Genomic DNA, 25,695 nt, shown 5'->3' with positions numbered 1-25,695 from the left:
AAATGCAATGACCACACGGGAAGTGGAGGAAGCATCAGCTGCAGATGAACAGCTAAGAGAGGTGAGAAATGCTATTCAGAATGGGTGTTATGAGACACGCCAGGCATTTGCACCCATAGCAAATGAACTGTGTGTAATCGGACAATTAGTCCCAAGGGGAAAGCTTCCAGATATAGCAGAGTGACCTGGAGGCACGGGGCAATAATGTCGAGCAGAAAGGGAAATCCAAGATCTATGCCGACAGCCGCCGCAGAGCCAAACCCTCCGACGTGGACGTTGGAGATCAGGTTCTCCTAAAACAGGAGAAAACAGACGAGTTCACAACAACTTTCAACAAGATGCCACACACTGTGGTCAATAAAGAGGGAAACAATGTGGTTGTTCAATCTCCAACTGGAGCCAGGCATTTAAGGAATACAACATTCGCTGAAGAGGTATATATTTGAGGAGCCGGATCCACAATCAAAGGACCACACACAACTGAAAGAGACTGTGGAGCAGAGACGGCACATAGAATCCAAACCAGGGACCACCTGTGAGGGATCACCACAAAGATCACAGACACCCGAGCAAGTCAGGCCTCACCGACAAATTAAACTGCCACAGGAGTTATCAGACATTGTAATTAAATAATGATCCTGTACTGAAAGGGGTTAAGAGAACCAGTATAAACTGAAAAAATGACCAATATAAAAGGACTAATGCGAAGACTCTGAATGTTTTGAGTTACGTTGTGAAGGAAAAAAAGTGCAGAATGTTTTGTTACGGACGAAAATAAAGAAAAGTCCATTAGGAGAACAGAAATAATAAGACATTGAACAGGTTTCAGTTGTTTATTAATAACATAAAGGTTGCTGTACAGATAAAGAATATGTGCTGTTGTGTAGGTCAGGTTGACATTGAAGTTCATATCCAAGTAAAGGGGGGGATGTTGTGTATAGGACGTCACCACGTCAGTGAAGGAATGTGAGGGATTACACGGACAGTGATGGAGCAAAGACATGTTGAAGTTTCCCTCGGAGTCTGGTTGATTTAATTCAGTAGAATATCTTAATTTAGCACGAGTTGTAAGTATACAATTGAACAGTCCTAGCATTGACCCTTGTGGTACTCCATATTATAACTAGTTGTTGAATAATAAATAGGAATCAATAAATAGTTGAATTCAATAGCAGCTTTTCCTAACTGATTTCTCTTTGCCTCTTTTCTGCTCATTGTTAGGGACCACACAGAGTATAATCTCTTGCTAATTTGAGATTAGTCCTCCAGCCATGGAATCCTCTTGGTTCTCAAAGGGGGAAGGGAGGGAGTGTTGTTTAGGATCATGTTGTTGATTTGGACATATAGCCCTGCCACCTACCCTCTCCTCTATTCCTGGGAAATGTTGGATTTGTTTTTTTTCCTACATGGCTGTTCTACCCACAATTAAATTATATTTTAAAATAAAATAAGTTGTTTTGAACACTATAGTTTCTCCATTACAGTGGGGTTTGACTGAGATTGGCATCTCCTCTGTTTCCTCTCTGCAGAACTAGTACACAGCGGTCTAAATATGTGTTCATTTTTCTATTGTCATATACAGTGGGGCAAAAAAGTATTTAGTCAGCCACCAATTGTGAAAGAGGCCTGTAATTTTCATCATAGGTACACTTCAACTATGACAGACAAAATGAGAAAAAAAAATCCAGAAAATCACATTGTAGGATTTTTAATGAATTCATTTGCAAATTATGGTGGAAAATAAGTATTTGGTCACCTACAAACAAGCAAGATTTCTGGCTCTCACATACCTGTAACTTATTCTTTAAGAGGCTCCTCTGTCCTCCACTCGTTACCTGTATTAATGGCACCTTTTTGAACTTGTTATCAGTATAAAAGACACCTGTCCACAACCTCAAACAGTCACACTCCAAACTCCACTATGGCCAAGACCAAAGAGCTGTCAAAGGACATCAGAAACAAAATTGTAGACCTGCACCAGGCTGGGAAGACTGAATCTGCAATAGGTAAGCAGCTTGGTTTGAAGAAATCAACTGTGGGAGCAATTATTAGGAAATGGAAGACATACAAGACCACTGATAATCCCCCTCGATCTGGGGCTCCACGCAAAAATCCCAGAACCACACGGGGGGACCTAGTGAATGACCTGCAGAGAGCTGGGACCAAAGTAACAAAGCCTACCATCAGTAACACACTACCCCGCCAGGGACTCAAATCCTGCAGTGCCAGATGTGTCCCCCTGCTTAAGCCAGTACATGTCCAGGCCCTTCTGAAGTTTGCTAGAGAGTATTTGGAAGATCCAGAAGAAGATTGGGAGAATGTCATATGGTCAGATGAAACCAAAATATAACTTTTTGGTAAAAACTTAACTCGTCGTGTTTGGAGGACAAAGAATGCTGAGTTGCATCCAAAGAACACCATACCTACTGTGAAGCATGGGGGTGGAAACATCATGCTTTGGGGCTGTTTTTCTGCAAAGGGACGAGGACGACTGTAAAGGAAAGAATGAATGGGGCCATGTATCATGAGATTTTGAGTGAAAACCTCCTTCCATCAGCAAGGGCATTGAAGATGAAACGTGGCTGGGTCTTTCAGCATGACAATGATCCCAAATACACCGCCCGGGCAACGAAGGAGTGGCTTCGTAAGAAGCATTTCAAGGTCCTGGATTGGCCTAGCCAGTCTCCAGATCTCAACCCCATAGAAAATCTTTGGAGGCAGTTGAAAGTCCGTGTTGCCCAGCAACAGCCCCAAAACATCACTGCTCTAGAGGAGATCTGCATGGAGGAATGGGCCAAAATACCAGCAACAGTGTGTGAAAACCTTGTGAAGACTTACAGAAAACATTTGACCTCTGTCATTGTCAACAAAGGGTATATAACAAATTATTGATATAAACTTTTGTTATTGACCAAATACTTATTTTCCACCATAATTTGCAAATTAATTCAATTAAAAATCCTACAATGTGATTTTCTGGATTTTTTTTTTCATTTTGTCTGTCATAGTTGAAGTGCACCTATGATGAAAATTACAGGCCTCTCTCATCTTTTTAAGTGGGAGGACTTGCGCAATTGGTGGCTGACTAAATACTTTATTGCCCCACTGTAATTAGTGCACCGTTTTTGCTGTGAAGGTACTGTCTTTTTCTGATTTCATACTAAAAACTATACTCTATATAGTGGGGAGTATTTGGAGTATTTGTAAATATGATATTCTATTGAGGTCTTGCCGTTGCCTGCATGTATGGAACAGATGTCCACAAGTCTCTCTAACCCTCTCTCTTCAGACATGTGACTGTGAAGACTACGCCAACTCACAAGTTTGTGTTCACCACAAAAACCCACCACGCCATAGTCCCTGGCACTATCGCTTTCAGTCTGCCACAGGTAAAAAAAAACACACACACACTCCAGATCTGTATATTATACTGAATGTTCAATCTATTGTACAGTATACCCATAGATCTATTTATTCTCTCTCTCTCTCTCGCTCTCTCTCAGAGGAAATGGGCCGGTCTGTCCATTGGACAGGAGGTGGAAGGTAATTCACTCCATTTCATGAACGAGTCTCAGGAAAAGAAAGCTATGACCACAGCACAGCCTCATTGACACTGCACCCTGCACAGTCCCTAATATACTGTACCTTCACACCTTGACCACAGCCCATAGCTCATCTTAACATACAGTACCTATTTCATTTGACAGTACAGTATTTCTGCGAGTACAAATTATACGGTACTAGAAACATATCTGACACCAGTCCTCTCCCTTCATAGTGGCCAACTACAACTTTGACAAGTCCCAGCAGTGCATCGGTGCCATGACGATAGAGATTGACTTCCTCCAGAAGAAGAGCACGGACACCAGCCCCTACGACTCAGACAAGATGGCCAGCGAGTTCATTCAGCAGTTCAACAACCAGGGCTTCTCTGTCACCCAGCAGGTCAGTCAGAACAACAAACACTCCAGCCGGTCACAACTCTTCACACTTTTCCTGCACACTTCCCTTCCCTGGAGCTACAAGGAAAAAGACTGGTGGCTAAAATCAATCAAATTGATTTTAGATGTGGGTAGGAGTGCAAACTTGGGAGGATTGGGATGTAACCTCACACAGCAATTCCTCTCTCCTCTCATCCTCTCTCTTCCTTTCATCTATTATTCTTCCTGTCCCCCCCCCCCCACACAGATGGTGTTTAGTTTCTGCGACAAGCTCTTTGGGCTGGTGATCAAAGACATTGAAGCCATGGACGCCAGCATCCTCAAGGGAGAGCCAGCATCAGGCAAGAAGCAGAAGGTACCCAGAGTTACCATTGACCTACTGCTGTAACAACTCAACCCTTCATGATATGGGCCCCCGTCGGTATTACCCCCCCTTCCTTGAAGTAATCCATGATTAGAAATGACTGGACAGGTGAATGCCAAGGGGTGGAGCCCTTGCTTTCACCTGCCCCTTCATTTCGAACGGGGTCTCTATTTGACGAGGGAACGTGCTGCTAGGGAGCTGGTCGAAGTCCAAAAGGAACTTTGCAGAATTGTACGAGTTTATTTGGAACAGTTATTTGTAATAACCAGTAGTTGGTAATAATTCCAACAATTCCTGTTTCACTTAGATTGACATTGGGCTGCTGGTGGGGAACAGCCAGGTGGTTTTCGAGAAAGCAGAGAGCTCCTCCCTCACGTTAGTTGGTAAGTTACAGAGGAGTACATACAGAATACAGGTAGATTATGTAGGAGCTACAGTACCAGTCAAAAGGTTGTACTCACCTACTCATTCAAGGGTTTTTCTTTATTTGTACTATTTTCTACATTGTAGAATAATAGTGAAGACTTCAAAACTAGATGTCCTAACCGACTTGCCAAAACTATAGTTTGTTAACTAGAAACGTGTGGAGTCGTTGAAAAACACGTTTGACTGACTCCAACCTAAGTGTACGTAAACTTCCGACTTCAACTGTATGTGATATTTAACTTTTTTATTTTGAGTAAATTTGCACATTTCTAAAAACCCGTTTTTCCTTTGTCATTATGGGGTATTGTGTGTAGATTGATGAGGGGGAAAAAATGATGTAATCAATTTTAGAATAAGGCTGTAACGTAACAAAATGTGGAAAAAGTCAAGCGGTCTGAATACTTACCGAATGCGCTGATAACACTCTCTGTGTCCATGGGACAGCCCATCTTCTGCACCATTAACTACCCTGAACTACCCTGGACTATGTACAAACTGGAAAAAACATATCCATTTATTGTAGTAGGGGACTTTAATAAAGGAAATCTGAGGAAAAGGCTTCTGAAATTCTATCGACACATCTGTGCTTCAAACACAACACCGACCCCTGGATCATTGCTACTCTCCCTTCTGGGATGGCTAGAAGTCCCTCCCCTGCCCTCCCTTCGGCCAATCAGATCACAACTACATTCTGCTCCTCCCCACCTATCGGCAGGAACCTAAATAGGAAGCTCCCCATGGTAAGGACTGTTCAACATTGGTCTGACCAATCGGAATCTATGCTTCAAGATCATGCGGACTCTGAAATTTTCCGGGTCGCCTCTGAGAATAGTATCAATGTATACACTGACTCAGTGACGGGGTTCATCAGGGAGTGCATAGAGGATGCTGTTCCTACTGTGACGATTAGAACTTATCCCAAAAACGTGGATAGGTGGAACTATTCTTGCAAAACTGAAAGCGTGAACCACCACTTTTAACCACGGCAAGGTGACTGGGAACATGGACGTGTACAAACAGACCAGCTACGACCTCCGTAAAGCAATCACAGAGTCAAAACAATAGTACAGCCACATAGCGGAGTCGCAATTCAAAGGCTCAGACACGAGACAAATGTGTCAGGGACTCCAGACAATCATGGATTATGAAGGGACACCGAAACTTCACTCTCAGACGAGCTAAACACCTTCTTCGCCCGTTTGGAGGACAACAACCTCGAGCTGCCGATGCGGGCACCTCTGTACATAAGAAAGAAAAGGTAACTGAACTAAAGGACTTTGAGTGGCTAGTTAAGGACCATGTCACCTCCACCTTACCCAACACCCTAGAATCACTATAATTTACATATCGCCGTAACAGATCCACGGACAATGTAATCACCATTGCATTGCACTGCACTGCACACTGCCCTATCTCACCTGGACAAGAGAGATACCTATGTAATGATGCTGTTCATCAACTGCAACTCAGCCTTCAACACCGTAGGGCCCTACAAGCTCATCATTAAAGTTACGGCCGTGTTTCTCCCTGTGCAACTGGGTCCTGGACTTGGTGAAGGTAGGCAACAACACCTCTGCCACGCTGCCATCCTCAACACGGGGTCCTAACAGGCGTGCATGCTCAGCCCCTCCTGTACTCCCTGTTCACCCAGTACTGCGTGGCCACACTCCAACCCAGTCATCAAGTCTCATGATGACACAACATTGGTGGGCCTGATTACCAACAACAATGAGACAGCCTACAGGGAGGAGTTGAGCGCCCTGGCAGAGTGGTGCCAGGAAAAGAACCTGTCCCTTAACATCAAGAAAACAAAGTATCTGATTGTGGATTACGGAAGACAGCAGAGAGAGCACTGCCCCATCCACACCGACAGGGTTGCAGTAGATACGGTAAAAAGCTTCAAGATTCTCATCGTGCACATCACTGAAAACCTGAAATGGTACATTCACACAGACATCGTGGTGATGAATGCAAACGGCGCCTCTTCAACCTCAGGAGGCTGAAGAAATGAGGATTCGCCCCGAAGACCCTCTCAAATGTCTATAGATGCACCATTGAGAGCATCCTGTCAGGCTGTATCACCGCCTGGAAGGGCAATTGCACTGTCCGCAACGCACCGGGCACACTGCCTGCCCTCCAGGACATCTACAGCACCCGGTGTCACAGGGAGGCCAGCCACCCAAGCTTGTTCACCTCGCTACCATCTAGAAGGCGGAGACAGTACAGCTGCATCAAATTTGGGACTGAGAAACAGCTCCTATCTCTAGGCCATCAGCCTGTTTATCAGTCACCACTAGCCTTAGTCACTGTTCTAACCAACTACCACCCGGTACCCTACTCTGCACCTTCGAGGCTTCCGCCCTATATACATACAGTAGATAGTCGTTGGACACTGATCCCTTTAATAATGTTTACATACTGTTTCACCCACTTTATATCTATATACTGTATTGTGGTCATGTCTCATTCTATATAACTACTGCTGTACACACTATTTCCATTCATATATATTCCGGTCTCTGATTTTGCTCTTTCTGATATTTCTTTATTTCTCTGGATTATGTGTGTTGTTCCTTTTTTTTCATTGTCATTGCTAGGTACTACTGCACCGTTGGAGCTAGTAACCCGAGCATTTACCTGCACCTGCTATAGCATCTAAAAATGTGTCTACGCAAGCAATAAACTTTGATTTCGATTTTTTTGTGATTTGATTTAGACGAAGTCGACCAAGATTGATCGAATCCTTCAACCATGGGAAAATGAACCCGTCTTTATCCATTGTTACACTTTTTTTCATTGTAAAGTCTAATTGAGCATGTTTTTAATGTATTTTAAAGAAAGTTGTGTTTGATTCCTCTCTGCCCACCAGGCAAGGCCAAGACCAAAGAGCAGCGTCAGTCCATCATCAACCCGGACTGGAACTTTGAGCGCATGGGCATTGGTGGTCTGGACAAGGAGTTCTCCGACATCTTCCGCCGAGCCTTTGCCTCTCGTGTCTTCCCTCCTGACATCGTGGAACAGATGGGTAAGGCTCCCCACTCCTTGGTCTTCGTTAGATCGTGCGGGTACTACCTACAGTGGCGGGCACAAAAAAAAGTAAGGTCGAGCCGCGGTATTGGCAGAACAATTTGCCGCATTGCATGTGCAACATTGCGCCTCTCGGTGCCTCCTAGTGATAATTTGTCACAAACTAAATTGTCTGTGTACACAACTGGAGCTGTGATTTCAAATATTCAGAGGTCTATAGACAGTCGTTGTTCCATTGCCTCCCAGGTTGTAAGCACGTGAAGGGAATCCTTCTCTTCGGGCCTCCTGGTTGTGGAAAGACTCTGATGGCCAGGCAGATTGGCAAGATGCTCAACTCCCGCGAGCCCAAGATCGTCAACGGCCCTGAGATCCTCAACAAGTTTGTTGGAGAGTCTGAGGCCAACATCCGCAAGCTCTTCGCAGATGCAGAAGAGGAGCAGAAGAGGGTGAGTGGCCAACGACCATCTTTTTTTTTGATGACCAGAAGTAATTAATCGAACTAAAAAAAATCCATCCACGACATCCTGAGTGGCGCAGCCGTCTAAGGCACTGCATCGCAGTGCTCGAGGTGTCACTACAGACCCGGGTTTGATCCCAGGCTGTGTCACAGCTGGCCGTGACTGGGAGACCGATGAGGCAGCGCACAGTTGGCCCAGCGCTGTCCGGGTTAGGGGAGGGCTTGGCAGGCCAGGAAGACCTTGTCCCATCGTGCTCTAGCGACTCCTTGTGACAGGCTTGGCGCCTGCAAGCTGACCTCGGTCACCAGTTGTACAGTGTTTCCTCCGATACATTGGTGCGGCGGGCTTACTGGTTAAGCGAGCAGTGTGTCAAGAAGCAGTGCTGCTTGGCAGGGTCGTGTTTCGGAGGATGCATGGCTCTCGACCTTCGTCTCTCCCGAGTCCTTACGGAAGTTGCAACGATGGGACAAGATTGTAACTACCAAATTGAATATCACAAAATTGAGGAGAAAAAGGGGTAAAAATATGTTTGTTTTTTAAAATCGGATGGATAAGGATAAGATCACAAACAAATGTTATACGTACATGCATGACTGACTGTCTCCCTCTCTTTCTCTTCATCCTCTCTTCCTACTCACCCCTCTCTCCTCTCATCCTAGCTGGGTGCTAACAGTGGTCTGCACATAATCATCTTTGATGAGCTGGATGCCATCTGTAAGCAGAGAGGTACTGGGCAGGGCAGTACAGGAGTCCACGACACGGTGGTCAACCAGCTGCTGTCCAAGATAGACGGAGTAGAGCAGCTCAACAACATCTTGGTCATAGGTAGGTAGTAGGTACACTCTTCTATAACATACTGGTCATAGATGGTTCGATTTGAGGTATAGATACCAATCTTACCCTAAGCCTCACATAGCACTAGAGATGAATGCAAGTCTCTGGTTTAACTAGTAACTCCATCTTTAACTTTGCATCCCCCTTTCTCTCGTTCTCTTCCCCACAGGGATGACCAACAGGCCTGACCTGATAGATGATGCCCTGATGAGGCCTGGCAGGTTTGAGGTCAAGATGGAGATCGGTAAGAATCCCACATGTTCTCTTATCTCCTGGCTTGTTTCTTTTCATGTGTTCCGCCACCCTTTATTGTGTTATTGTAGTGACCGCTCTCCCTCCCTGAATGCATTTTTACCTTCCTTCCCTCCCTCCCTCCCTCTCAGGTCTTCCGGATGAGAAGGGGCGTGTTCAGATTCTCAACATTCACACTAATAAGATGCGTGACTTCGGCCTGCTGGCTCCTGATGTGGACGTGAAGGAGCTGGCTGCCGGAACCAAGAACTACAGTGGTGCTGAGCTGGAGGGGCTGGTCAGAGCTGCCCAATCGACAGCCATGAACCGCCACATTAAGGTTAGAGTCCAGCCAATCAACAAACATGAACATCCATGATACGGTTAGACTATCCAATTGGCGCCTTTGAACACCCATGACATGGTTAGACTCCACCCCTTAGCAAGGTGCTTTGAGGGGCTAACGCTGTCCTTTTAAGTCTACTGTATACCACAGTCAGATCAGACTGCTAATTCTTTCTGTGTGTCCAGGCCACAGCCACAGTGGAGGTGGACACAGAGAGAGCCGAGAAGCTGCAGGTCACCAGAAGCGACTTCATGGGCTCCCTGAACAACGACATTAAACCAGTAGGCATCTCTCTACTATATGTGTATTTTTTACGTAGGACAGGCGGCAAAGTGAACAGGGTGTCATTTGAGATGGACCCTTAAGACTGTCATTCCAATCTTGAAAAGTTCTGCCCACTCCCCTTCCTCTTTATCCTCCTCCCTCTCTTCCTCCCCCAGGCATTTGGTTCCAACCAGGAGGACTACGCCAGCTACATCATGAACGGCATCATCAAGTGGGGCGACCCTGTGACCTGTGTGCTGGATGACGGGGAGCTGCTGGTGCAGCAGACCAAGAACAGCGACCGCACACCGCTGGTGGCCGTGCTACTGGAGGGTAGGCCCGACCACACACACACACACACACACACACACGAACACAAGTACACACACACGCAAGTGAGCGTAGGCACATGCAGGTGGAGCTCACACACTTAAGCACACACACACAGTTGAATAACAGCCCCCCCCCACACACACACTCTCTCTCTAACAGTCTTTATTTGTCCATCTGTCCTCTTAGGACCCCCTCACAGTGGAAAGACGGCCCTGGCTGCCCAAATCTCGGAGAGCTCAGAGTTCCCCTTCATCAAGATCTGTTCCCCGGACAAGATGATCGGTTTCTCCGAAAACTCCAAGTGCCTGGCTATCAAGAAGGTGGGTGTGAAGCCTGGCACCATGACAGAAAGATGGATACCTGCACACTGTTGAATTTCTCCTGCAGTTTTATTAAGTGTTTTGACCCCGATGTCTTTGTAAAGCTGGCACCATGCCCATAGAAAGAGATGGCCACTGTCCCAGAATCTGGTCGAATGGTAGACTAGATGTGGCACTGCTGACTCTGGACCACGCATTGCCCCACAGAGTTAGGGGTTCGATCCCTGGGTCCACCGCTCTCTTTACTAGCGACTTCTCCTTCCCTTTTCCTATCTGACGTCACAATAATAACTGAGAGCAGAGGAAAGAGATTATTACCAGTACTTCCTGTATGGCATTATTATGCAGTCCTGTTGCGTCATTTAACTCGGTATCCCCTGCCTTCCTTCCCTCAGATCTTCGAGGACGCCTACAAGTCTCAGCTGAGCTGTGTGGTGGTGGACGACATTGAGCGTCTCCTAGGTGATTGTCTGCTTCCTCGTTCCTCTGAAACCTCCTTCTCCTTCTAGTCTAGCGGGCCTCCCCGATCCGTCTCTAGTGGAGCAACAAACTGGTATCTCTCTTTTTAAAACTTTCCAGTGGCGCCGCAGCCTAGCAAAGCACTGTGTCTAAAAGGCAAGGCCGGTTCTTCCACGCTAAGGGAGTCGGCGGCAACACTAGCGGTTCCGGTCCGAAGTACCGTTCTGATTTCTTTGTGCTCCGCTCCTTTTAGACTACGTCCCCATTGGACCTCGCTTCTCCAACATGGTTCTCCAGGCCCTGCTGGTGCTGCTGAAGAAGACTCCTCCGAAAGTGAGTGTTCACTGTTCAGTACAACACGGGCATGGCTGCATTACTGAATGTAGGTGTTGCGTTATGCTTGTGTGTGTGTGTGTGCGTGTGCGTGTGCGCATGTAACGTGTGTGTAACTCTGTCTGTGCTTTACTCTGCCTACAGGGCCGTAAGCTGTTGATCATCGGAACCACCAGCCGTAAGGAGGTGCTACGGGAGATGGAGATGCTGGACGCCTTCAGTACCACCATCCACGTCCCCAACATCTCTACTGGAGAACACCTGGTGGAAGCCCTAGAGGTACGCACACTCCCGCAAACCAACGAGTGAACACACACGATATACATATTGCCGAAGAGTTTCAGTAGTTAATGCTGCTGTCCTGTCTCGTGTGCCATGTGTTTGCTCATTGACGTTGTATCCATTGCAGCTACTGGGAAGCTTCACGGACGCAGAGCGGGTCACCATCGGCCAGCACGTCAAGGGAAAGAGGGTCTGGATTGGCATCAAGAAGCTCCTGATGCTCATCGAAATGTCTCTGCAGGTCAGTGGCAGTCAGCGCTCCTCCTCCTCCTCATCGTTCAGCTGCAGAACAGTCGACCACAATTGCCGCCTCGTAGCTATGGTCGCTAGAAAGGTTTCATGCATCAAGTGGCAAATGGCTTTCTATGGTAGAGCCTGCATAATGCCACATATGCACTGTCAAAGTGTGTGTCTTCTTCTTCTGTAGTGTTAATCTTTGGTTTCCTGCTTCCTTCCTCCAGATGGATGTGGAGTACAGAGTCACTAAGTTCCTGCAGCTTCTTAGAGACGAGGGGGCGTGAGTACTCCCCGGCCCCTCCCCCCTTTCCCGCCCCCACGCAATCACCCTCACCCCGCCTGCATGCGACTCAGTCACGGCCTCCCACCCGCTTCCTTTCTTTGACTTTAAAACCCGGCCTTCCTCTCCTGCGTATCCTTTATTCCATTTCTATCTCTGTGAATATTACGACAATGATACACAACAACAGGCACCAGGCTAAAGTTTGAAAAAGAACATGATTTACTAGTATTGTAACTAGTATAGTAGTAATACTAGTATATCAGTGTTACTTAACTGACACACCGACACAAATGGGATCCTATGAACATGAAACCCTGTGACACGCTTGTTTATGTTCTTGAAGAGGGGTATGAATAAAGTTGTCGCACTCACTTGACCTGCCCGCTGGCTGCCAATGCGGTCAGAGTATCAGTCGTTGACCGGTGTGATCTCATCTTGTCCTCACCAGGTTGGATGACGCCAACCACATCCGAATTTAAGCTGTCGCCGAGGGTAAGGGCACCAGTAGAAGCTACGGGGCTAGCTATGAGGCTAGCTACCCAGACATTTAACTAGCTTCCCTAGCCACCTCCCCTAGCTTTAGGGAATAGCTTCCCTCATTCAGCTTCATTACAATGATGCCAACGTTTTAGAGCTCTAGAAGCCCCTGCTAGCACTTCTGAGATCGTTCCTGTGTCTTATATACCTTTACAAGAAATACCCTCTGGCCAACTTGTGCTGTGAGCGACCAAATTCTACATTAAAGTGATCACGTTATCACCCAATGACACATCAAGCATATGCAGTTACGGTCAAATATGTCAGCTTATGGAAACGGATTTAACACTTGTCATTAAAGATAGCTATTGTTTAGGTAAACTGACATCAGCTGTCCAGACATTTTATGCATGACGTACCTGCCACTCCTGTTCCTCAATCATGTCTATGTAATAGAAACATTACATACGACAACCTTATCATCATTCCCTCCCTGTGTCATGACCTACCGTGACGTATTGTCCAGATTGTCATTCAGAGGCTGCTTTGACCCTACTGTGATAGTCTCTGACAATGGACACCACTTATTCCATATTAGCGGTGCATAGCCTCAGTCCTCAAGCCCTTTGAACTACAGACTGACTCCATCGAGTACCAGGGAGAAACAAAAGCAGCAAGACTGTGGAAGAACCTTAGTTCTTCCACAGTTGTGCACCCTTGTCCTAGATTGCTGTTATTTGGGGGGGGGGGGGGGGTTCGGAAGTTTCTCTTTACGAATAGTTCTGAAGCATTTTTGCTTCAAGCTAGCCGACAAGATGAAGAAGTCTTAGCTTTCATTTTGAATAGACATTCTGTGCAATTACGTATATTAGAGAGGTCATTAAAGTGCTAAAATGACTGTTAACCATAATGGTGAACCATATCTTTTTTCTTCTTGTTTTATAGCATATTATTATTATTATTATTAAGTCCTGTTCAACATTTGTTTCTGACATTTGGTTGTTGTTGTGTGAGTACATGCTGTAGTACAGTCGAATGTGGTTTTACGATATGTCATGCGTTTAAGATGGGGGGGGACACTGGTAAATCATTGTCACCCGAATCCGTTTTCATCGTCATCTCTCTACACGTCTGTCTCTCCAGTGAACGCACTGACCGCAACGACCGCAGCTACAAGTTCGACTAGAGCTGAAGGAGCGTCTGACCAAGAGGCAAGAGGAGGAGAGGAGGACGCCCTCTGTTCGCCATCCATTCTCATCCAACCAATCCGAGAGGGAGAAGAAGTCGCCCCGCCCCCTCTCACCCACGCATGTTTCAGAGGCAACTGGCGTCATCATCCATCCACCCGACACTTATCGACATATCACCTCGCAGAAACCTATTGAAAATCGTACTGTTCCAATATGTTATCCGTATGAAGCGCAATATGGATCGCAAAAGTGCTGTCTTGTGCATTGTGCGTATATTTAGCCACGTATGTTTTAGCTTCCTGTATTTACAGTGCTGCGTATCTGTCTTGCTATCTATATTTATGCAGACCAGTAAGATATATCAGTCTTGAAAACATGATATCTGTATTCTATATACACATAGATTCATATGAAGCGCAAGTCATCGCAACTATTTCAATATTCCGATGATAACATAGACAGTGTGGTGGAAGTGAGAAGTGTCGTTTCGGGTGTAAATGTATTCCCCCCCCCCGTTATTTATTTTCTGTACATAGTATATATAAGATACAGTATATCATGACTGATTTCAAATCATTCTATTGACTATTATTGAGTAATATATCAGTATTGTTGTTGATCTCACTCCAAACTTGAAGATTGTGGTGTTGGATTATAACTTGGTTGTAGTCTGTCTAATATAGATACCGTTGTGTGTGTGTTCGAGACCAGTGTTAAACAATTCAACACTTTTGGAAATGGTATATGTTACAAAGAAACTTTTATTACTTATCAAATCAGCTCTATGTGTGACTGTGATTTTCAATATTTTGTGTGTGTAATGAACACGCATTGCTTCTGTGCATATGCCTGTTGTTGCGATATGTTTGTTCATTCATTGCTTTATGTGAACAGTGCTTGTTGTCGAAAGCTATTTTTTATGTTCTGTGAATTGACCGTGTGTGTCGACATGCCGATGTGTTATTGCAATAAAAGCACAGATACACAAGGTTAGAACAACACCTACCTCTTAAGTCTCCATTTTTGGTTTAGCTGTTTGTGTGAAGAAGGTCAATTGTCAAAACCAGCTCGAGCTGTACAGTGCTGTTAGCAGTTGATGGCACTCTACAATAACACAGAACCCCAAAGCAAATCATGGGGGGAGGAAAATAGGTTTATTCAAAGAGGACAAATCTACATCGGAAGTAGATGGTCATTTCTACCCTGTCCTCTGTGATTCTCCAGTGATTCTCTCCAGTGGTTCTGACCGTTTGCCTGTAGTGAGGAATTCTTCTTCCGTTCCACCTGGTTGAAAAGGACTTCTCTAATGAACACTGCACAGGTGATCTTGTACCATTTCAAGTACGGTCCTTGGATCAAGGGATATCACTTCAGCTTCAGACGGTAGACTCTCATGACCTGTAACGAAGGAAACAAAAAAAGTGAAAGTAACATGTCCTGGTTTCAAGAGAAATGGATATTTAACATAAGTAAGCATAAGTAAGCATGTCCCAATTTTCAGGAAAACATTGGACATTTCCCCCGACATATCCCTAATACGATGACTGAAGTGTACAACATAGAAGCTTATCAGGTTCTGATCATCTTACTGTGCCTCTTCCCCCGAGACTGGCCCCCGATGGCTAATCAATCCGTTCTTTATGCTCCAGGCTCTGCTTTGTCATCAAAAAGGGCAACTTTGCAGTGAGTGACATGTATCCATTGTGATTTTTCCCTGGACCTTCACTGCTGCCCTCGTTATGAGCAAAACTCGATAAGGACCTTCCTGTTTTGGCCCTAATGTGTCTGTGACATGTATTTTTTACCATCACCCACTGTCCTGATAGTACGTCATGTCTCCCCTCGGGAGTTATTCCCCACTGGCAACGACGTCACTGGCAACGATAAATCCCGCAATAATGACATAGACCAGGTTTCTCTTCTGCTGAATGAGTAATGTTATTGGTTTCACTCGGAAACCTGCACAACTCTTGATAACAGCGAGTTGATTATGTTGTTTGGTGTCTCTGTCCAGCCGTGACAACCTGTCGATGATGTCGCCATAGTTTTGTCTCTCCCAGTCATTGGTTGTGGAAACTAACGTTTTTTATTTTTGCAAATCGTCATGTACGGATTGCGTCAGTTGATGAGTGATTGCCCCATTTTTGTAGGAATTGAGTGCATCTTCATCTTCCATGTCGGGTAACCCACTGTGTCTAACTTCCTCTGTTCTAAACCTTTCTTCAAATTCAACAAACGGTCCTTTCAGTTTTTGAACACATTTGGTTATCTCTCCCCAATTGGTGGTTGCATCGGTCAAACCCTAGGGATAAGCGTCCCGTTAGCGGGACACCAGCCGACAACATCCGGTGAAAAAATTGGAGGGCGCGCAATTCAAATAAATATGAAACATTCATGAACATAATTCATGATCTTATATCATTTCAAAGCTTCAATTCTTGTTAATCTAACTGCGTTCTCCGATTTCAAAACCAGCACAGGCTTTATTAAATCACAAATAGCGATTAAATAAATAATTTACTTTTGAAGATCTTCCTCTGTTTGCAATCCCAAGGGTCCCAGCTACAACATGAATGGTCGTTTTGTTAGATAAAATCCTTTATATCCCAAAAAGTCTGTTTTTAGTTGGCGCCATCGATTTCAGTAATCCACTCGTTCAACATGCAGACAAAGGAGCACAAAAAGCTACCGCTAAACTTCATCGAAACAAGTCAAACAACGTTTCTATTTAATTTGCAGGTACTCTAAAATGTAAATAAACTAGAATATTTCATAGGGAAAATAGTATGTTCAATAGGAAAGCAAAATTAGTAAGCACACGCCCTCTCCCTCGCGCGCCGAAAGACTGATATTGTTCCGGTACTCTTCTCACCAAAACTCCAATTACTTGTTCATTTTTCAAAAAACAAGCTTGAAACCTTGAATAAAGACTGTTGACATCTAGTTGAGGCCATAGGAATTGCAATTTGGGAGACAGATTTACATAGAAACAATATGTTTCCATAATTAGAGCCTGGGACCTCAAAAATAAAATTCTGGTTGGATTTTTTTGGATATTCACCTGCCATATCAATTATGTTATAGACTCAGACATTATGTTAACAGTTTTAGAAACTTCAAAGTGTTTTCTATCCAATACTACTAAGTATATACATATCCTGGCTTCTGGGCCTGAGTAACAGTCAGTTTACTTTGGTCACATCAGTCAGGCAGAAATTCAGGAAACTAGACCCTATCCCTAATTAAGGAAAACATGTCTGGCTCTCCATCCATCAGCCACATCTTGCTCTTCACCACCCACAGCTCTATAAACCTTTTCTTCAAGTACACCATGTTCACGGTTGTTCAAAACAAAGGCTAATAACTGGAACCCATCATAAGGATGTAGATTGTAGAGCTTCTTATAACGCTTCAAATGGTCTCATGTTTTCATACCCACTTCCCGTGGATGTTTCAACATTTTTGACCATTCATCCTACTGTTCTGGAGATGATGATTTATGTGTGATTACTGTCACTGGAGGTTTGTTTTTACTTGCTTTTACAACCTGTGTTCTGGTTGGCCTAAGACATTGTTCATCACTGCTTTCAGTATCTGTTGACTCAAAGCCAGGCAGTGCTGACTAGATGCTTGAAACCCGATCATCTTGCGCAACTCAGCCTGAAGATAGATTGGGGGAACAAAGTGTCCACAGGTGAGGGTCAAGTCTTCCACCCTTGCCTCCTGTAAATTGTTGAATTTTGCCTTTCAAGGTTTTTATCTGTTCACCAAGATCTTTCCAACTATCTTTATCTCACTGCAATGTCCTATCACGGTTATCAAGACAGATTTTCTCATCCCTCTTCCTTACTTCGGCTAATACCATTAAAGACCGTCTTGTTTTTGTCAACGAGTTAGACGCTCTCTGTATTTCCCCCCAAGCTTTTTGTATATCAGACAGATTCCATATTCCGTCTTTGTCAACAATGATGGAATATTTCTTTCTCTTGCCTACACTTCTCTACTGTGAAATTGTTCTTTATATCACTAGTGAATTTAAAATCTATTTCATGCTCACATCCGGAGGAGCTGTTACTCCCTTCTCCAGAGTGGTTTTCTCACTTAACAATGGCATTACATTAACTTAAAAAGTTATATAGTAAATATCTATATGTTTATTTATTTATTTAACCCCAAAAGACAACCCCTTGAGGACTCAAACCTCCTATCTATAGAACACAAATTGTTTCTGTAGGGCCTGGTGACCCATAAAACTTGTGTTCACTTCAAAAGCTTGTTGAAGGCTTACATTACCCACACCTGTACAAATTGCTACTCATCTAGCAACTCACTTCTATGCAACAAGAAGCTTTCACAAAAATGACTCTGACCTTTTAATAGAGGACTTGAACCCCTATAATAGAGATTTAACAAACAGAAAAAAGGACTTGAACCTTATACATGTTATGCAGGTGAGTGAGGACCCAAAAGCGGTTTAACAGAAACAGAGTCTTTTAATGTCCAAACACAGGGAAAACATAAATCCTCTTCAGATGTATCGGTTGACTAAATAGACAACCCGCAGAGAGGGCGACAAACAAATCATAAAGTCCTATGATCTTTACAGGAGAGTCCCCTTCTAGCAGCAGAGGAGAATAGCGACAAGGGCGAAGCAAACGAGAATCCGACAAAGACAGAAGCAGAAACAGAGAGAGAAATAGAGACCTAATCAGAGGGAAAAGAGGGAACAGGTGGGAGAGAGTAAACGAGGTAGTTAGAGGAGACGAGGGACAGCTGGGGGAAGGAAAGGGAGAGAAGGTAACCTAATACGACCAGCAGGGGGAAACGAAGAGAAGAGAAAGAACAGGAACAAGACATAACATGACAATACATGACAATACAGCACAGATATGTATCACTCGTTGCACACACTAATTTTAACCTGATTTGCTTATTTTAAAATGATATTGGTCTAGACTCACTCAGCACTTACATCAATCAGGAGGTTAAGAGTTGACTCCCAAAGTGGGCTGCGCTCAGCCTTCTCTCTATCTTCTGGATCAACACAGTTGATGAGTTTTCTTGTTGTTGTTCATGACCAATTCATCCGGGTTACGGCACCAAGTGTTAGCAGTTGATGTCACTCTACAATAACACAGATCCCAAAGCAAATCAGGGGGAGGAAAATAGGTTTATTCAAAGGGTAGGGTTTATTCAAATAGGCATTTGTTTGTGTAATAACTGGGTATTTGTGATAGGTTCTTCAATGTTTCATAGTTCTCTCACTACAAACGACACAACAAATCAAATCAAGTGTATTTGTCACATACACATGGTTAGCAGATGTTAATGCGAGTGTAGCAAAATGTCAGAACTAGAAGCACAAGCAATGCAGTAATAACCAACGCGTAATCTAACCTAACAATTCCAAAACTACTACCTTATACACACAAGTGTAAAGGGATAAAGAATATGTACATAAAGATACATGAATGAGTGATGGTACAGAACGGCATAGGCAAGATGCAGTAGATGGTATCGAGTACAGTATATACATATGAGATGAGTAATGTAGGGTATGTAAACAAAGTGGCATAGTTTAATGTGGCTAGTGATACATGTATTCCATAAAGATGCAGTAGATGATATAGAGTACAGTATATACATATACATATGAGATGAGTAATGTAGGGTATGTAAACATTATATTAAGTAGCATTGTTTAAAGTGGCTAGTGATATATTTTACATCAATTTCCATCAATTCCCATTATTAAAGTGGCTGGAGTCAGTGTGTTGGCAGCAGCCACTCAATGTTAGTGGTGGCTGTTTAACAGTCTGATGGCCTTGAGATAGAAGCTGTTTTTCAGTCTCTCGGTCCCAGCTTTGATGCACCTGTACTGACCTCGCCTTCTGGATGATAGCGGGGGGGAACAGGCAGTGGCTCGGGTGGTTGTTGTCCTTGATGATCTTTATAGCCTTCCTGTGACATCGGGTGGTGTAGGTGTCCTGGAGGGCAGATAGTTTGCCCCCGGTGATGCGTTGTGCAGACCTCACTACCCTCTGGAGAGCCTTACGGTTGTGGGCGGAGCAGTTGCCGTACCAGGCGGTGATACAGCCCGACAGGATGCTCTCGATTGTGCATCTGTAGAAGTTTGTGAGTGCTTTTGGTGACAAGCCGAATTTCTTCAGCCTCCTGAGGTTGAAGAGGCACTGCTGCGCCTTCTTCACGATGCTGTCTGTGTGGGTGGACCAATTCAGTTTGTCCGTGATGTGTACGCCGAGGAACTTAAAACTTACTACCCTTTCCACTATTGTCCCATCGATGTTGATAGAGGGGTGCTCCCTCTGCTGTTTCCTGAAGTCCACAATCATCTCCTTTGTTTTGTTGACGCTGAGTGTGAGGTTATGGGGGCAGCAGGGTAGCCTAGTGGTTAGAGCGTTGGACTAGTAACCGGAAGGTTGCAAGTTCAAATCCCTGAGCTGACAAGGTACAAATCTGTCATTCTGCCCCTGAACAGGCAGTTAACCCACTGTTCCTAGGCCGTCATTGTAAATAATTGTTCTTAAATAAAGGTACAACATTTTTTTTTAAATAAATAAATACATTCCTGACACCACACTCCGAGGGCCCTCACCTCCTTTCTGTAGGCCGTCTCGTTGTTGTTGGTAATCAAGCCTACCACTGTAGTGTTGTCCGCAAACTTGATGATTGAGTTGGAGGCGTGCATGGCCACGCAGTCGTGGGTGAACAGGGAGTACAGGAGAGGGCTCAGAATGCACCCTTGTGGGCCCCCAGGTGGAGATGTTGTTACCTACCCTCACCACCTGGGGGTGGCCCATCAGGAAATCCAGTACCCAGTTGCACAGGGCGGGGTCGAGACCCAGGGTCTCGAGCTTGATGACGAGCTTGGAGGGCACTATGGTGTTAAATGCCGAGATGAACAGCATTCTCACATAGGTATTCCTCTTGTCCAGATGGGTTAGGGCAGTGTGTAGTGTGGTTGAGATTGCGTCGTCTGTGGACCTATTTGGGTGGTAAGCAAATTGGAATGGGTCTAGGGTGGAGGGTAGGGTGGAGGGGATATGGTCCTTGACTAGTCTCTCAAAGCACTTCATGATGACGGAAGTGAGTGCTACGGGGCGGTAGTCGTTTAGCTCAGTTACCTTAGCTTTCTTGGGAACAGGGACAAAGGTGGCCCTCTTGAAGCATGTGGGAACAGCAGACTGGGATAAGGATTGATTGAATATGTCCGTAAACACATCAGCTAGCTGGTCTGCGCATGCTCTGAGGACGCGGCTGGGGATGCCGTCTGGGCCTGCAGCCTTGCGAGGGTTAACGCGTTTAAATGTTTTACTCACGTCAGCTTGTCAGTGGCACTGTATTGTCCTTCAAAGCGGGCAAAAAAGTTATTTAGTCTGCCTGGGAGCAAGACATCCTGGTCTGTGACGGGGCTGGTTTTCTTTTTGTAATCCGTGATTGACTGTAGACAATGACACATACCTCTTGTGTCTGAGCCGTTGAATTATGACTCTACTTTGTCTCTATACCGATGCCTAGCTTGTTTGATTGCCTTGCGGAGGGAATAGCTACACTGTTTGTATTCAGTCATGTTTCCGTCACCTTTCGCTCGAATGTTGCCATCAATCCACGGTTTCTGGTTTGGGAATGTTTTAATCATTGCTATGGGAACGACATCATCAATGCACTTTCTAATGAACTCGCTCACCGAATCAGCGTATTCGTCAATGTTGTTGTTGGAAGCAATGCGGAACATATCCCAATCCACGTGATCGAAGCAGTCTTGAAGCGTGGAATGAGATTGGTCGAACCAGTGTTGAACAGACCTGAGCGTGGGAGCTTCTTGTTTTAGTTTCTGTCTGTAGGCAGGGAGCAACAAAATGGAGTCGTGGTCAGCTTTTCCGAGTTAGAATAGCAATGATCCAAGGTTTTACCAGCCCTGGTTGCGCAATCGATATGCTGATACAATTTAGGGAGTCTTGTTTTCAGATTAGCCTTGTTAAAATCCCCAGCTACAATGAATGCAGCCTCAGGATATGTGGTTCCCAGTTTGCAAAGAGTCAAATAAAGTTCGTTCAGGGCCATCGATGTGTCTGCTTGGGGGGGTGATTATAATCGAAGAGAATTCCCTTGGTAGATAATGCGGTCGACATTTGATTGTGAGGAATTCTAAGTCAGGTGAACAGAAGGACTTGAGTTCCTGTATGTTGTTATGATCACACCACGTCTCGTTAATCATAAGGCATAAGGCCCCTCTTCTTGCCAGTAAGATGCTTGTTTCTGTCGGCGCGATGAGTGAAGAAACCAGCTAGCTGCACCGATTCCGTTAGCGTCTCTCGAGTGAGCCATGTTTCCATGAAGCAAAGAACGTTACAGTCTCTGATGTCTCTCTGGAATGCTACCCTTGCTCGGATTTCATCAACCTTGTTGTCAAGAGACTGGGCATTGGCGAGTAGTATGCTAGGGAGTGGTGCGCGATGTGCCAGTCTCCGGAGCCTGACCAGAAGGCCGCTTCGTTTGCCTCTTTTACGACGTCGTTGTTTTGGGTCGCAGGCTGGGATCCATTCCGTTGTCCTGGGTGAAAGGCAGAACACAGGATTCGCTTCGCGAAAGTCCTATTCCTGGTCGTACTGATGGTGAGTTGACGTTGCTCTTATCTTCAGTAGTTCTTCCCGACTGTATGTAATGAAACCTAAGATTACCTGGGGTACCAATGTAAGAAATAACACGTAAAAAAATAAAAATACTGCATAGTTCCCTAGGAACGCGAAGCGAGCTGCCATGTCTGTCGGTGCCGAAGACCCATACATTCCAACGAGTTCCACATTCAGCAACGTTGACAACTTGTAAGAGAGGATACAGTTGAAGTCAAGGCCGGGATTCAATCCGACAGCATGTTTTCGACAATGCAGCTTTTAAAGGCAATGTTCCCGTGTTCGCAGGGAGCATATGTCGGCTCAATCGGAAATTGCCTTTAAAAACCGCATTGTCAACAACCTGCAGTCAATTGCTACAATGTTTAAATTGTTGTACTGTACAATATACATTGTCCCAAATGTTTGTGTGAAGGCAATCTCTTCCCAAACCCGTAACTGAGGTTAACAAACATCTGGATATTGTCAAATTTAAACAAAGTACACAAATAAACACCCCAAACTTTCACAGCACAGTTTAGCCTACACATGACCTTCAGGGACAAAGCGCTGATCTGGAGAGGTGTACACTGTAAGGCCATGATTTTATACCATTTGAAATGTTCCCTGCTAATAAAGGTCTATTTGGAAACACTGGCCAACTTTTTCTTTCCTACCCTGTCACACTATTGTTTAAAGGCAGTCAAAAACGTGATATTCCTGTGTTTTATATATATTTCCACAATTGTGAAAATTATGATAATACCCTTTTAGTGTAAGAGCTGTTTGGAAAGGCCACCTGAAATTGCAGCCTGTTTTGGTGGGATGGAATTTTGGCCCACCCTGGTGACATCGCCAGGCAAGTAATTAAGACAGTCCTAGCAAAATTCTTGCTTGAAACTAAAACTCCTTGCTAAGAAGCTATTTTTGTTTCTTGTTGACTAGTTTAATACATTTTCTTTTACAGTAATGTACTTAATTGTTACCAAGAAATGATTCGATTTTGAGATAAAACGGCTGCAGGGTTTCTGAACTCTGTCCTAGGGCCCCCCTGGGTGCACATTTCAAATAGCCAACTCATCACCAAACTTAGATTATTTTAATTAGCTGTGTAGCGCTAGGGCAAAAACCAGAACGTGCACCCAGGGGGGCAGGACTGAGTTTGGGAAACCCTGCTCTATAGGGTTGAACTGCAGCTTTAACATTGCCCTATAGAGAGCAGTAGACATTTCGATAAAACTCTTGGCTGCACACTGCACGCACCCATACTTTAAAGGGGAGGGACCTATGTATTATTGCTGTCTGTTACATTTCCCAGTCGTGGCAGTGGAACGTGAACGGTGCTAATATATCCAGAGTGGAAAAGTCGAGTATTAAGCGTTAATTTACTCCTTTTCTGAAATGGTCTGCTCAACGCAGCATGTTTACAGATGGCTGGTTAACGTTTAACGTCTGATAAGTTCTAAACTGCGCTGTGCGTTAAATTCCTAACGGTGAGCTATCGTACGACTACCACCGGTAGCCAGGAAACTGGTTGGATTTGACACTTGTATCCGTCCGTGACTGTCACCGAGAAGGCACCTTACCTATTTGTCTGCGGCAAGGTGAGTGCTGCTGTCCTCATGTCAACTCGAGCAGTAAAGCCCATACGAATGGTGTCCGTTCATTTACTATTACCCCAATTCTTAGCGGCAAGGTCAGTCTGTGCAGTCAGACATAATCTGGAATGCGAGGCAACACTTTGCTAACACAGTTTGGCCTCGTTTTGTAGCCATGTGAATTGAGCTCTTAATCACTTGGTAGCAATGCAACTTGCGTAGCTACTGTAACATTGTGAAACTGTTTTGTCACAGGGGGCGTGTGATCTTGCCATAGTCGTAATGAGAGTTTTTAGAAGCCTAGTTATTTTTGATGCAGTACTTTTCATATGAATGTCTTCCCAGTGAAATGTGTTTCTGGTTTGCGCGGTCAAAGTAAACATTCCTTTGGAATGACATCCGCAGTTTTGTTATTTTATTAGGATCCCCATAAACTGCTTTACTCTTCTAGGGGTCCACATGAAACATAACATATTACAGATCATTAATAGACAAGAACAGCTCAAGGATAGAACTACATAAAAAGAGAAAAAACGTTCACAACAGCCATTGGGGTTGTTCTGAACGTGAAAAGCCCAGGTACTCGTAGAAGAACAATGTTAGCCTACACGAACTGCCCCCCCCTAAAAAAAAAAAAAAAACTTTTATATTATTCACTTGTGTCTATTAGCGTAACTAGAAGCTTATAATAGCTTACAAAAAGGCCTATGTGGAATGATAGGCATAGCCTAAATTAGCCTAAATCTCTCTCCAGCCTACATTTCTAAGTTAATTTAGCCACGTTGATTGTCACATGGTTCCTTTCAGTGAAGGCTCATCAGAGGAGTGGGAGGACTATCCTCAGTGAATTTCATAAATATTGGAACATTTAAACAGAGAGATGTTATGTTAGTTAGCAGGTTATGTCTATCCAACACTTGAACTCTTCCAAGTCAAGGTAAGCTTTTGGTTTTATGTATATTTTTTTGCCAACGGGACCTGCACAAACTGTACACTATACTGCATGATTGTAATGGGTTTACTAGCGTTAGTTTCAATAGATATGTTGACTATGAGGTGACCACGATGTAGGCTGTGCCTATAGGTTAGCAGTCATGATAGTTTGGCTTGGAAAGCTTTTTTTTTCGCCTGGTCACAGACAGCTGATGTGTTTTGCACTGAAGTCCACAAGTGAAGGGAAAAGGTGAGAGGAGGAGAGCATGTAGATAGTTGCCAGAAGGAATTATATGTATATACAAGGAGCAAAGTGATCATGCTGTTTTTACATGGCTGCTATGAAAGTGAACTGTGTTTGACTAACGTTGTAAACTTTAATTCATGGACTAGGTTGTAGCAACCCCATGACGGGTACAAGGAAAATGTCAAATATCATGCAGTAGCCTAAACCTATCGACGTTACAATGAGCTGGGTGAATGGAAAATGAATGACAGTCATCCAATATGCTGTAAAAGAAGTAAGGCCATGCTCATTTGAAAAATACATCCTCCTCCCACATCTTAAATGGCACCGACCGCCACTGGTTCCTTTGGATATTTACTAGTTCCCCCAACACTGAATTAGCCAGCCCACTGTTCAAAGGTAAATTACACTGGCAATAAGTAAGGCTGTAATTCACCTGGTAGGGTTATAGTTTGTACAGCTTATAAAACATCTAAGAA

General features: G+C 44.5%; 2 protein-coding genes and 1 long non-coding RNA gene across 4 annotated transcripts in view; 2 read left to right on the top strand and 1 right to left on the bottom strand.

The window, feature by feature from the left end:
* LOC115110065 (vesicle-fusing ATPase-like) overlaps positions 1-14,806 on the top strand; it is a 32,659-nt gene extending 17,853 nt beyond the window's left edge. Inside the window, exons 3-22 of one of the 2 annotated variants that reach the window (XM_029635405.2) lie at positions 3,290-3,389; positions 3,504-3,543; positions 3,779-3,945; positions 4,189-4,296; positions 4,613-4,688; positions 7,601-7,756; positions 8,005-8,204; positions 8,876-9,041; positions 9,220-9,294; positions 9,434-9,621; positions 9,813-9,908; positions 10,068-10,224; positions 10,411-10,544; positions 10,940-11,006; positions 11,257-11,336; positions 11,481-11,615; positions 11,746-11,859; positions 12,080-12,135; positions 12,587-12,630; positions 13,759-14,806. In XM_029635405.2, the coding sequence (XP_029491265.1) occupies positions 3,290-3,389; positions 3,504-3,543; positions 3,779-3,945; positions 4,189-4,296; positions 4,613-4,688; positions 7,601-7,756; positions 8,005-8,204; positions 8,876-9,041; positions 9,220-9,294; positions 9,434-9,621; positions 9,813-9,908; positions 10,068-10,224; positions 10,411-10,544; positions 10,940-11,006; positions 11,257-11,336; positions 11,481-11,615; positions 11,746-11,859; positions 12,080-12,135; positions 12,587-12,617 (2,146 nt within the window). In that variant the 3' untranslated portion in view covers positions 12,618-12,630; positions 13,759-14,806. The remainder of the gene's footprint in view (positions 1-3,289; positions 3,390-3,503; positions 3,544-3,778; positions 3,946-4,188; positions 4,297-4,612; positions 4,689-7,600; positions 7,757-8,004; positions 8,205-8,875; positions 9,042-9,219; positions 9,295-9,433; positions 9,622-9,812; positions 9,909-10,067; positions 10,225-10,410; positions 10,545-10,939; positions 11,007-11,256; positions 11,337-11,480; positions 11,616-11,745; positions 11,860-12,079; positions 12,136-12,586; positions 12,631-13,758) is intronic. The other variant, XM_029635404.2, reaches the window with a different exon arrangement.
* A 146-nt stretch (positions 14,807-14,952) lies between these two features.
* On the bottom strand, positions 14,953-24,262 carry LOC115110069 (uncharacterized). The gene is made up of 3 exons (XR_003860604.2): positions 24,025-24,262; positions 18,778-18,929; positions 14,953-15,203 (listed from the first exon to the last, which is right to left on the bottom strand). It is a non-coding gene; the product is annotated as an uncharacterized LOC115110069 (long non-coding RNA).
* LOC115110066 (thyroid hormone receptor alpha) overlaps positions 23,720-25,695 on the top strand; it is a 105,044-nt gene continuing 103,068 nt past the window's right edge. Inside the window, exon 1 of the mRNA XM_029635406.2 lies at positions 23,720-24,042. The gene's annotated coding sequence lies outside the window, so the exon portion shown is untranslated. The remainder of the gene's footprint in view (positions 24,043-25,695) is intronic.

This window comes from Oncorhynchus nerka, linkage group LG26 (assembly GCF_034236695.1).
Source record: "Oncorhynchus nerka isolate Pitt River linkage group LG26, Oner_Uvic_2.0, whole genome shotgun sequence".
NCBI lineage: Eukaryota > Metazoa > Chordata > Actinopteri > Salmoniformes > Salmonidae > Oncorhynchus > Oncorhynchus nerka.
The sequence above is the reverse complement of the archived record's forward strand: the minus strand, read 5'-3'. Positions and strand labels throughout refer to the sequence as shown.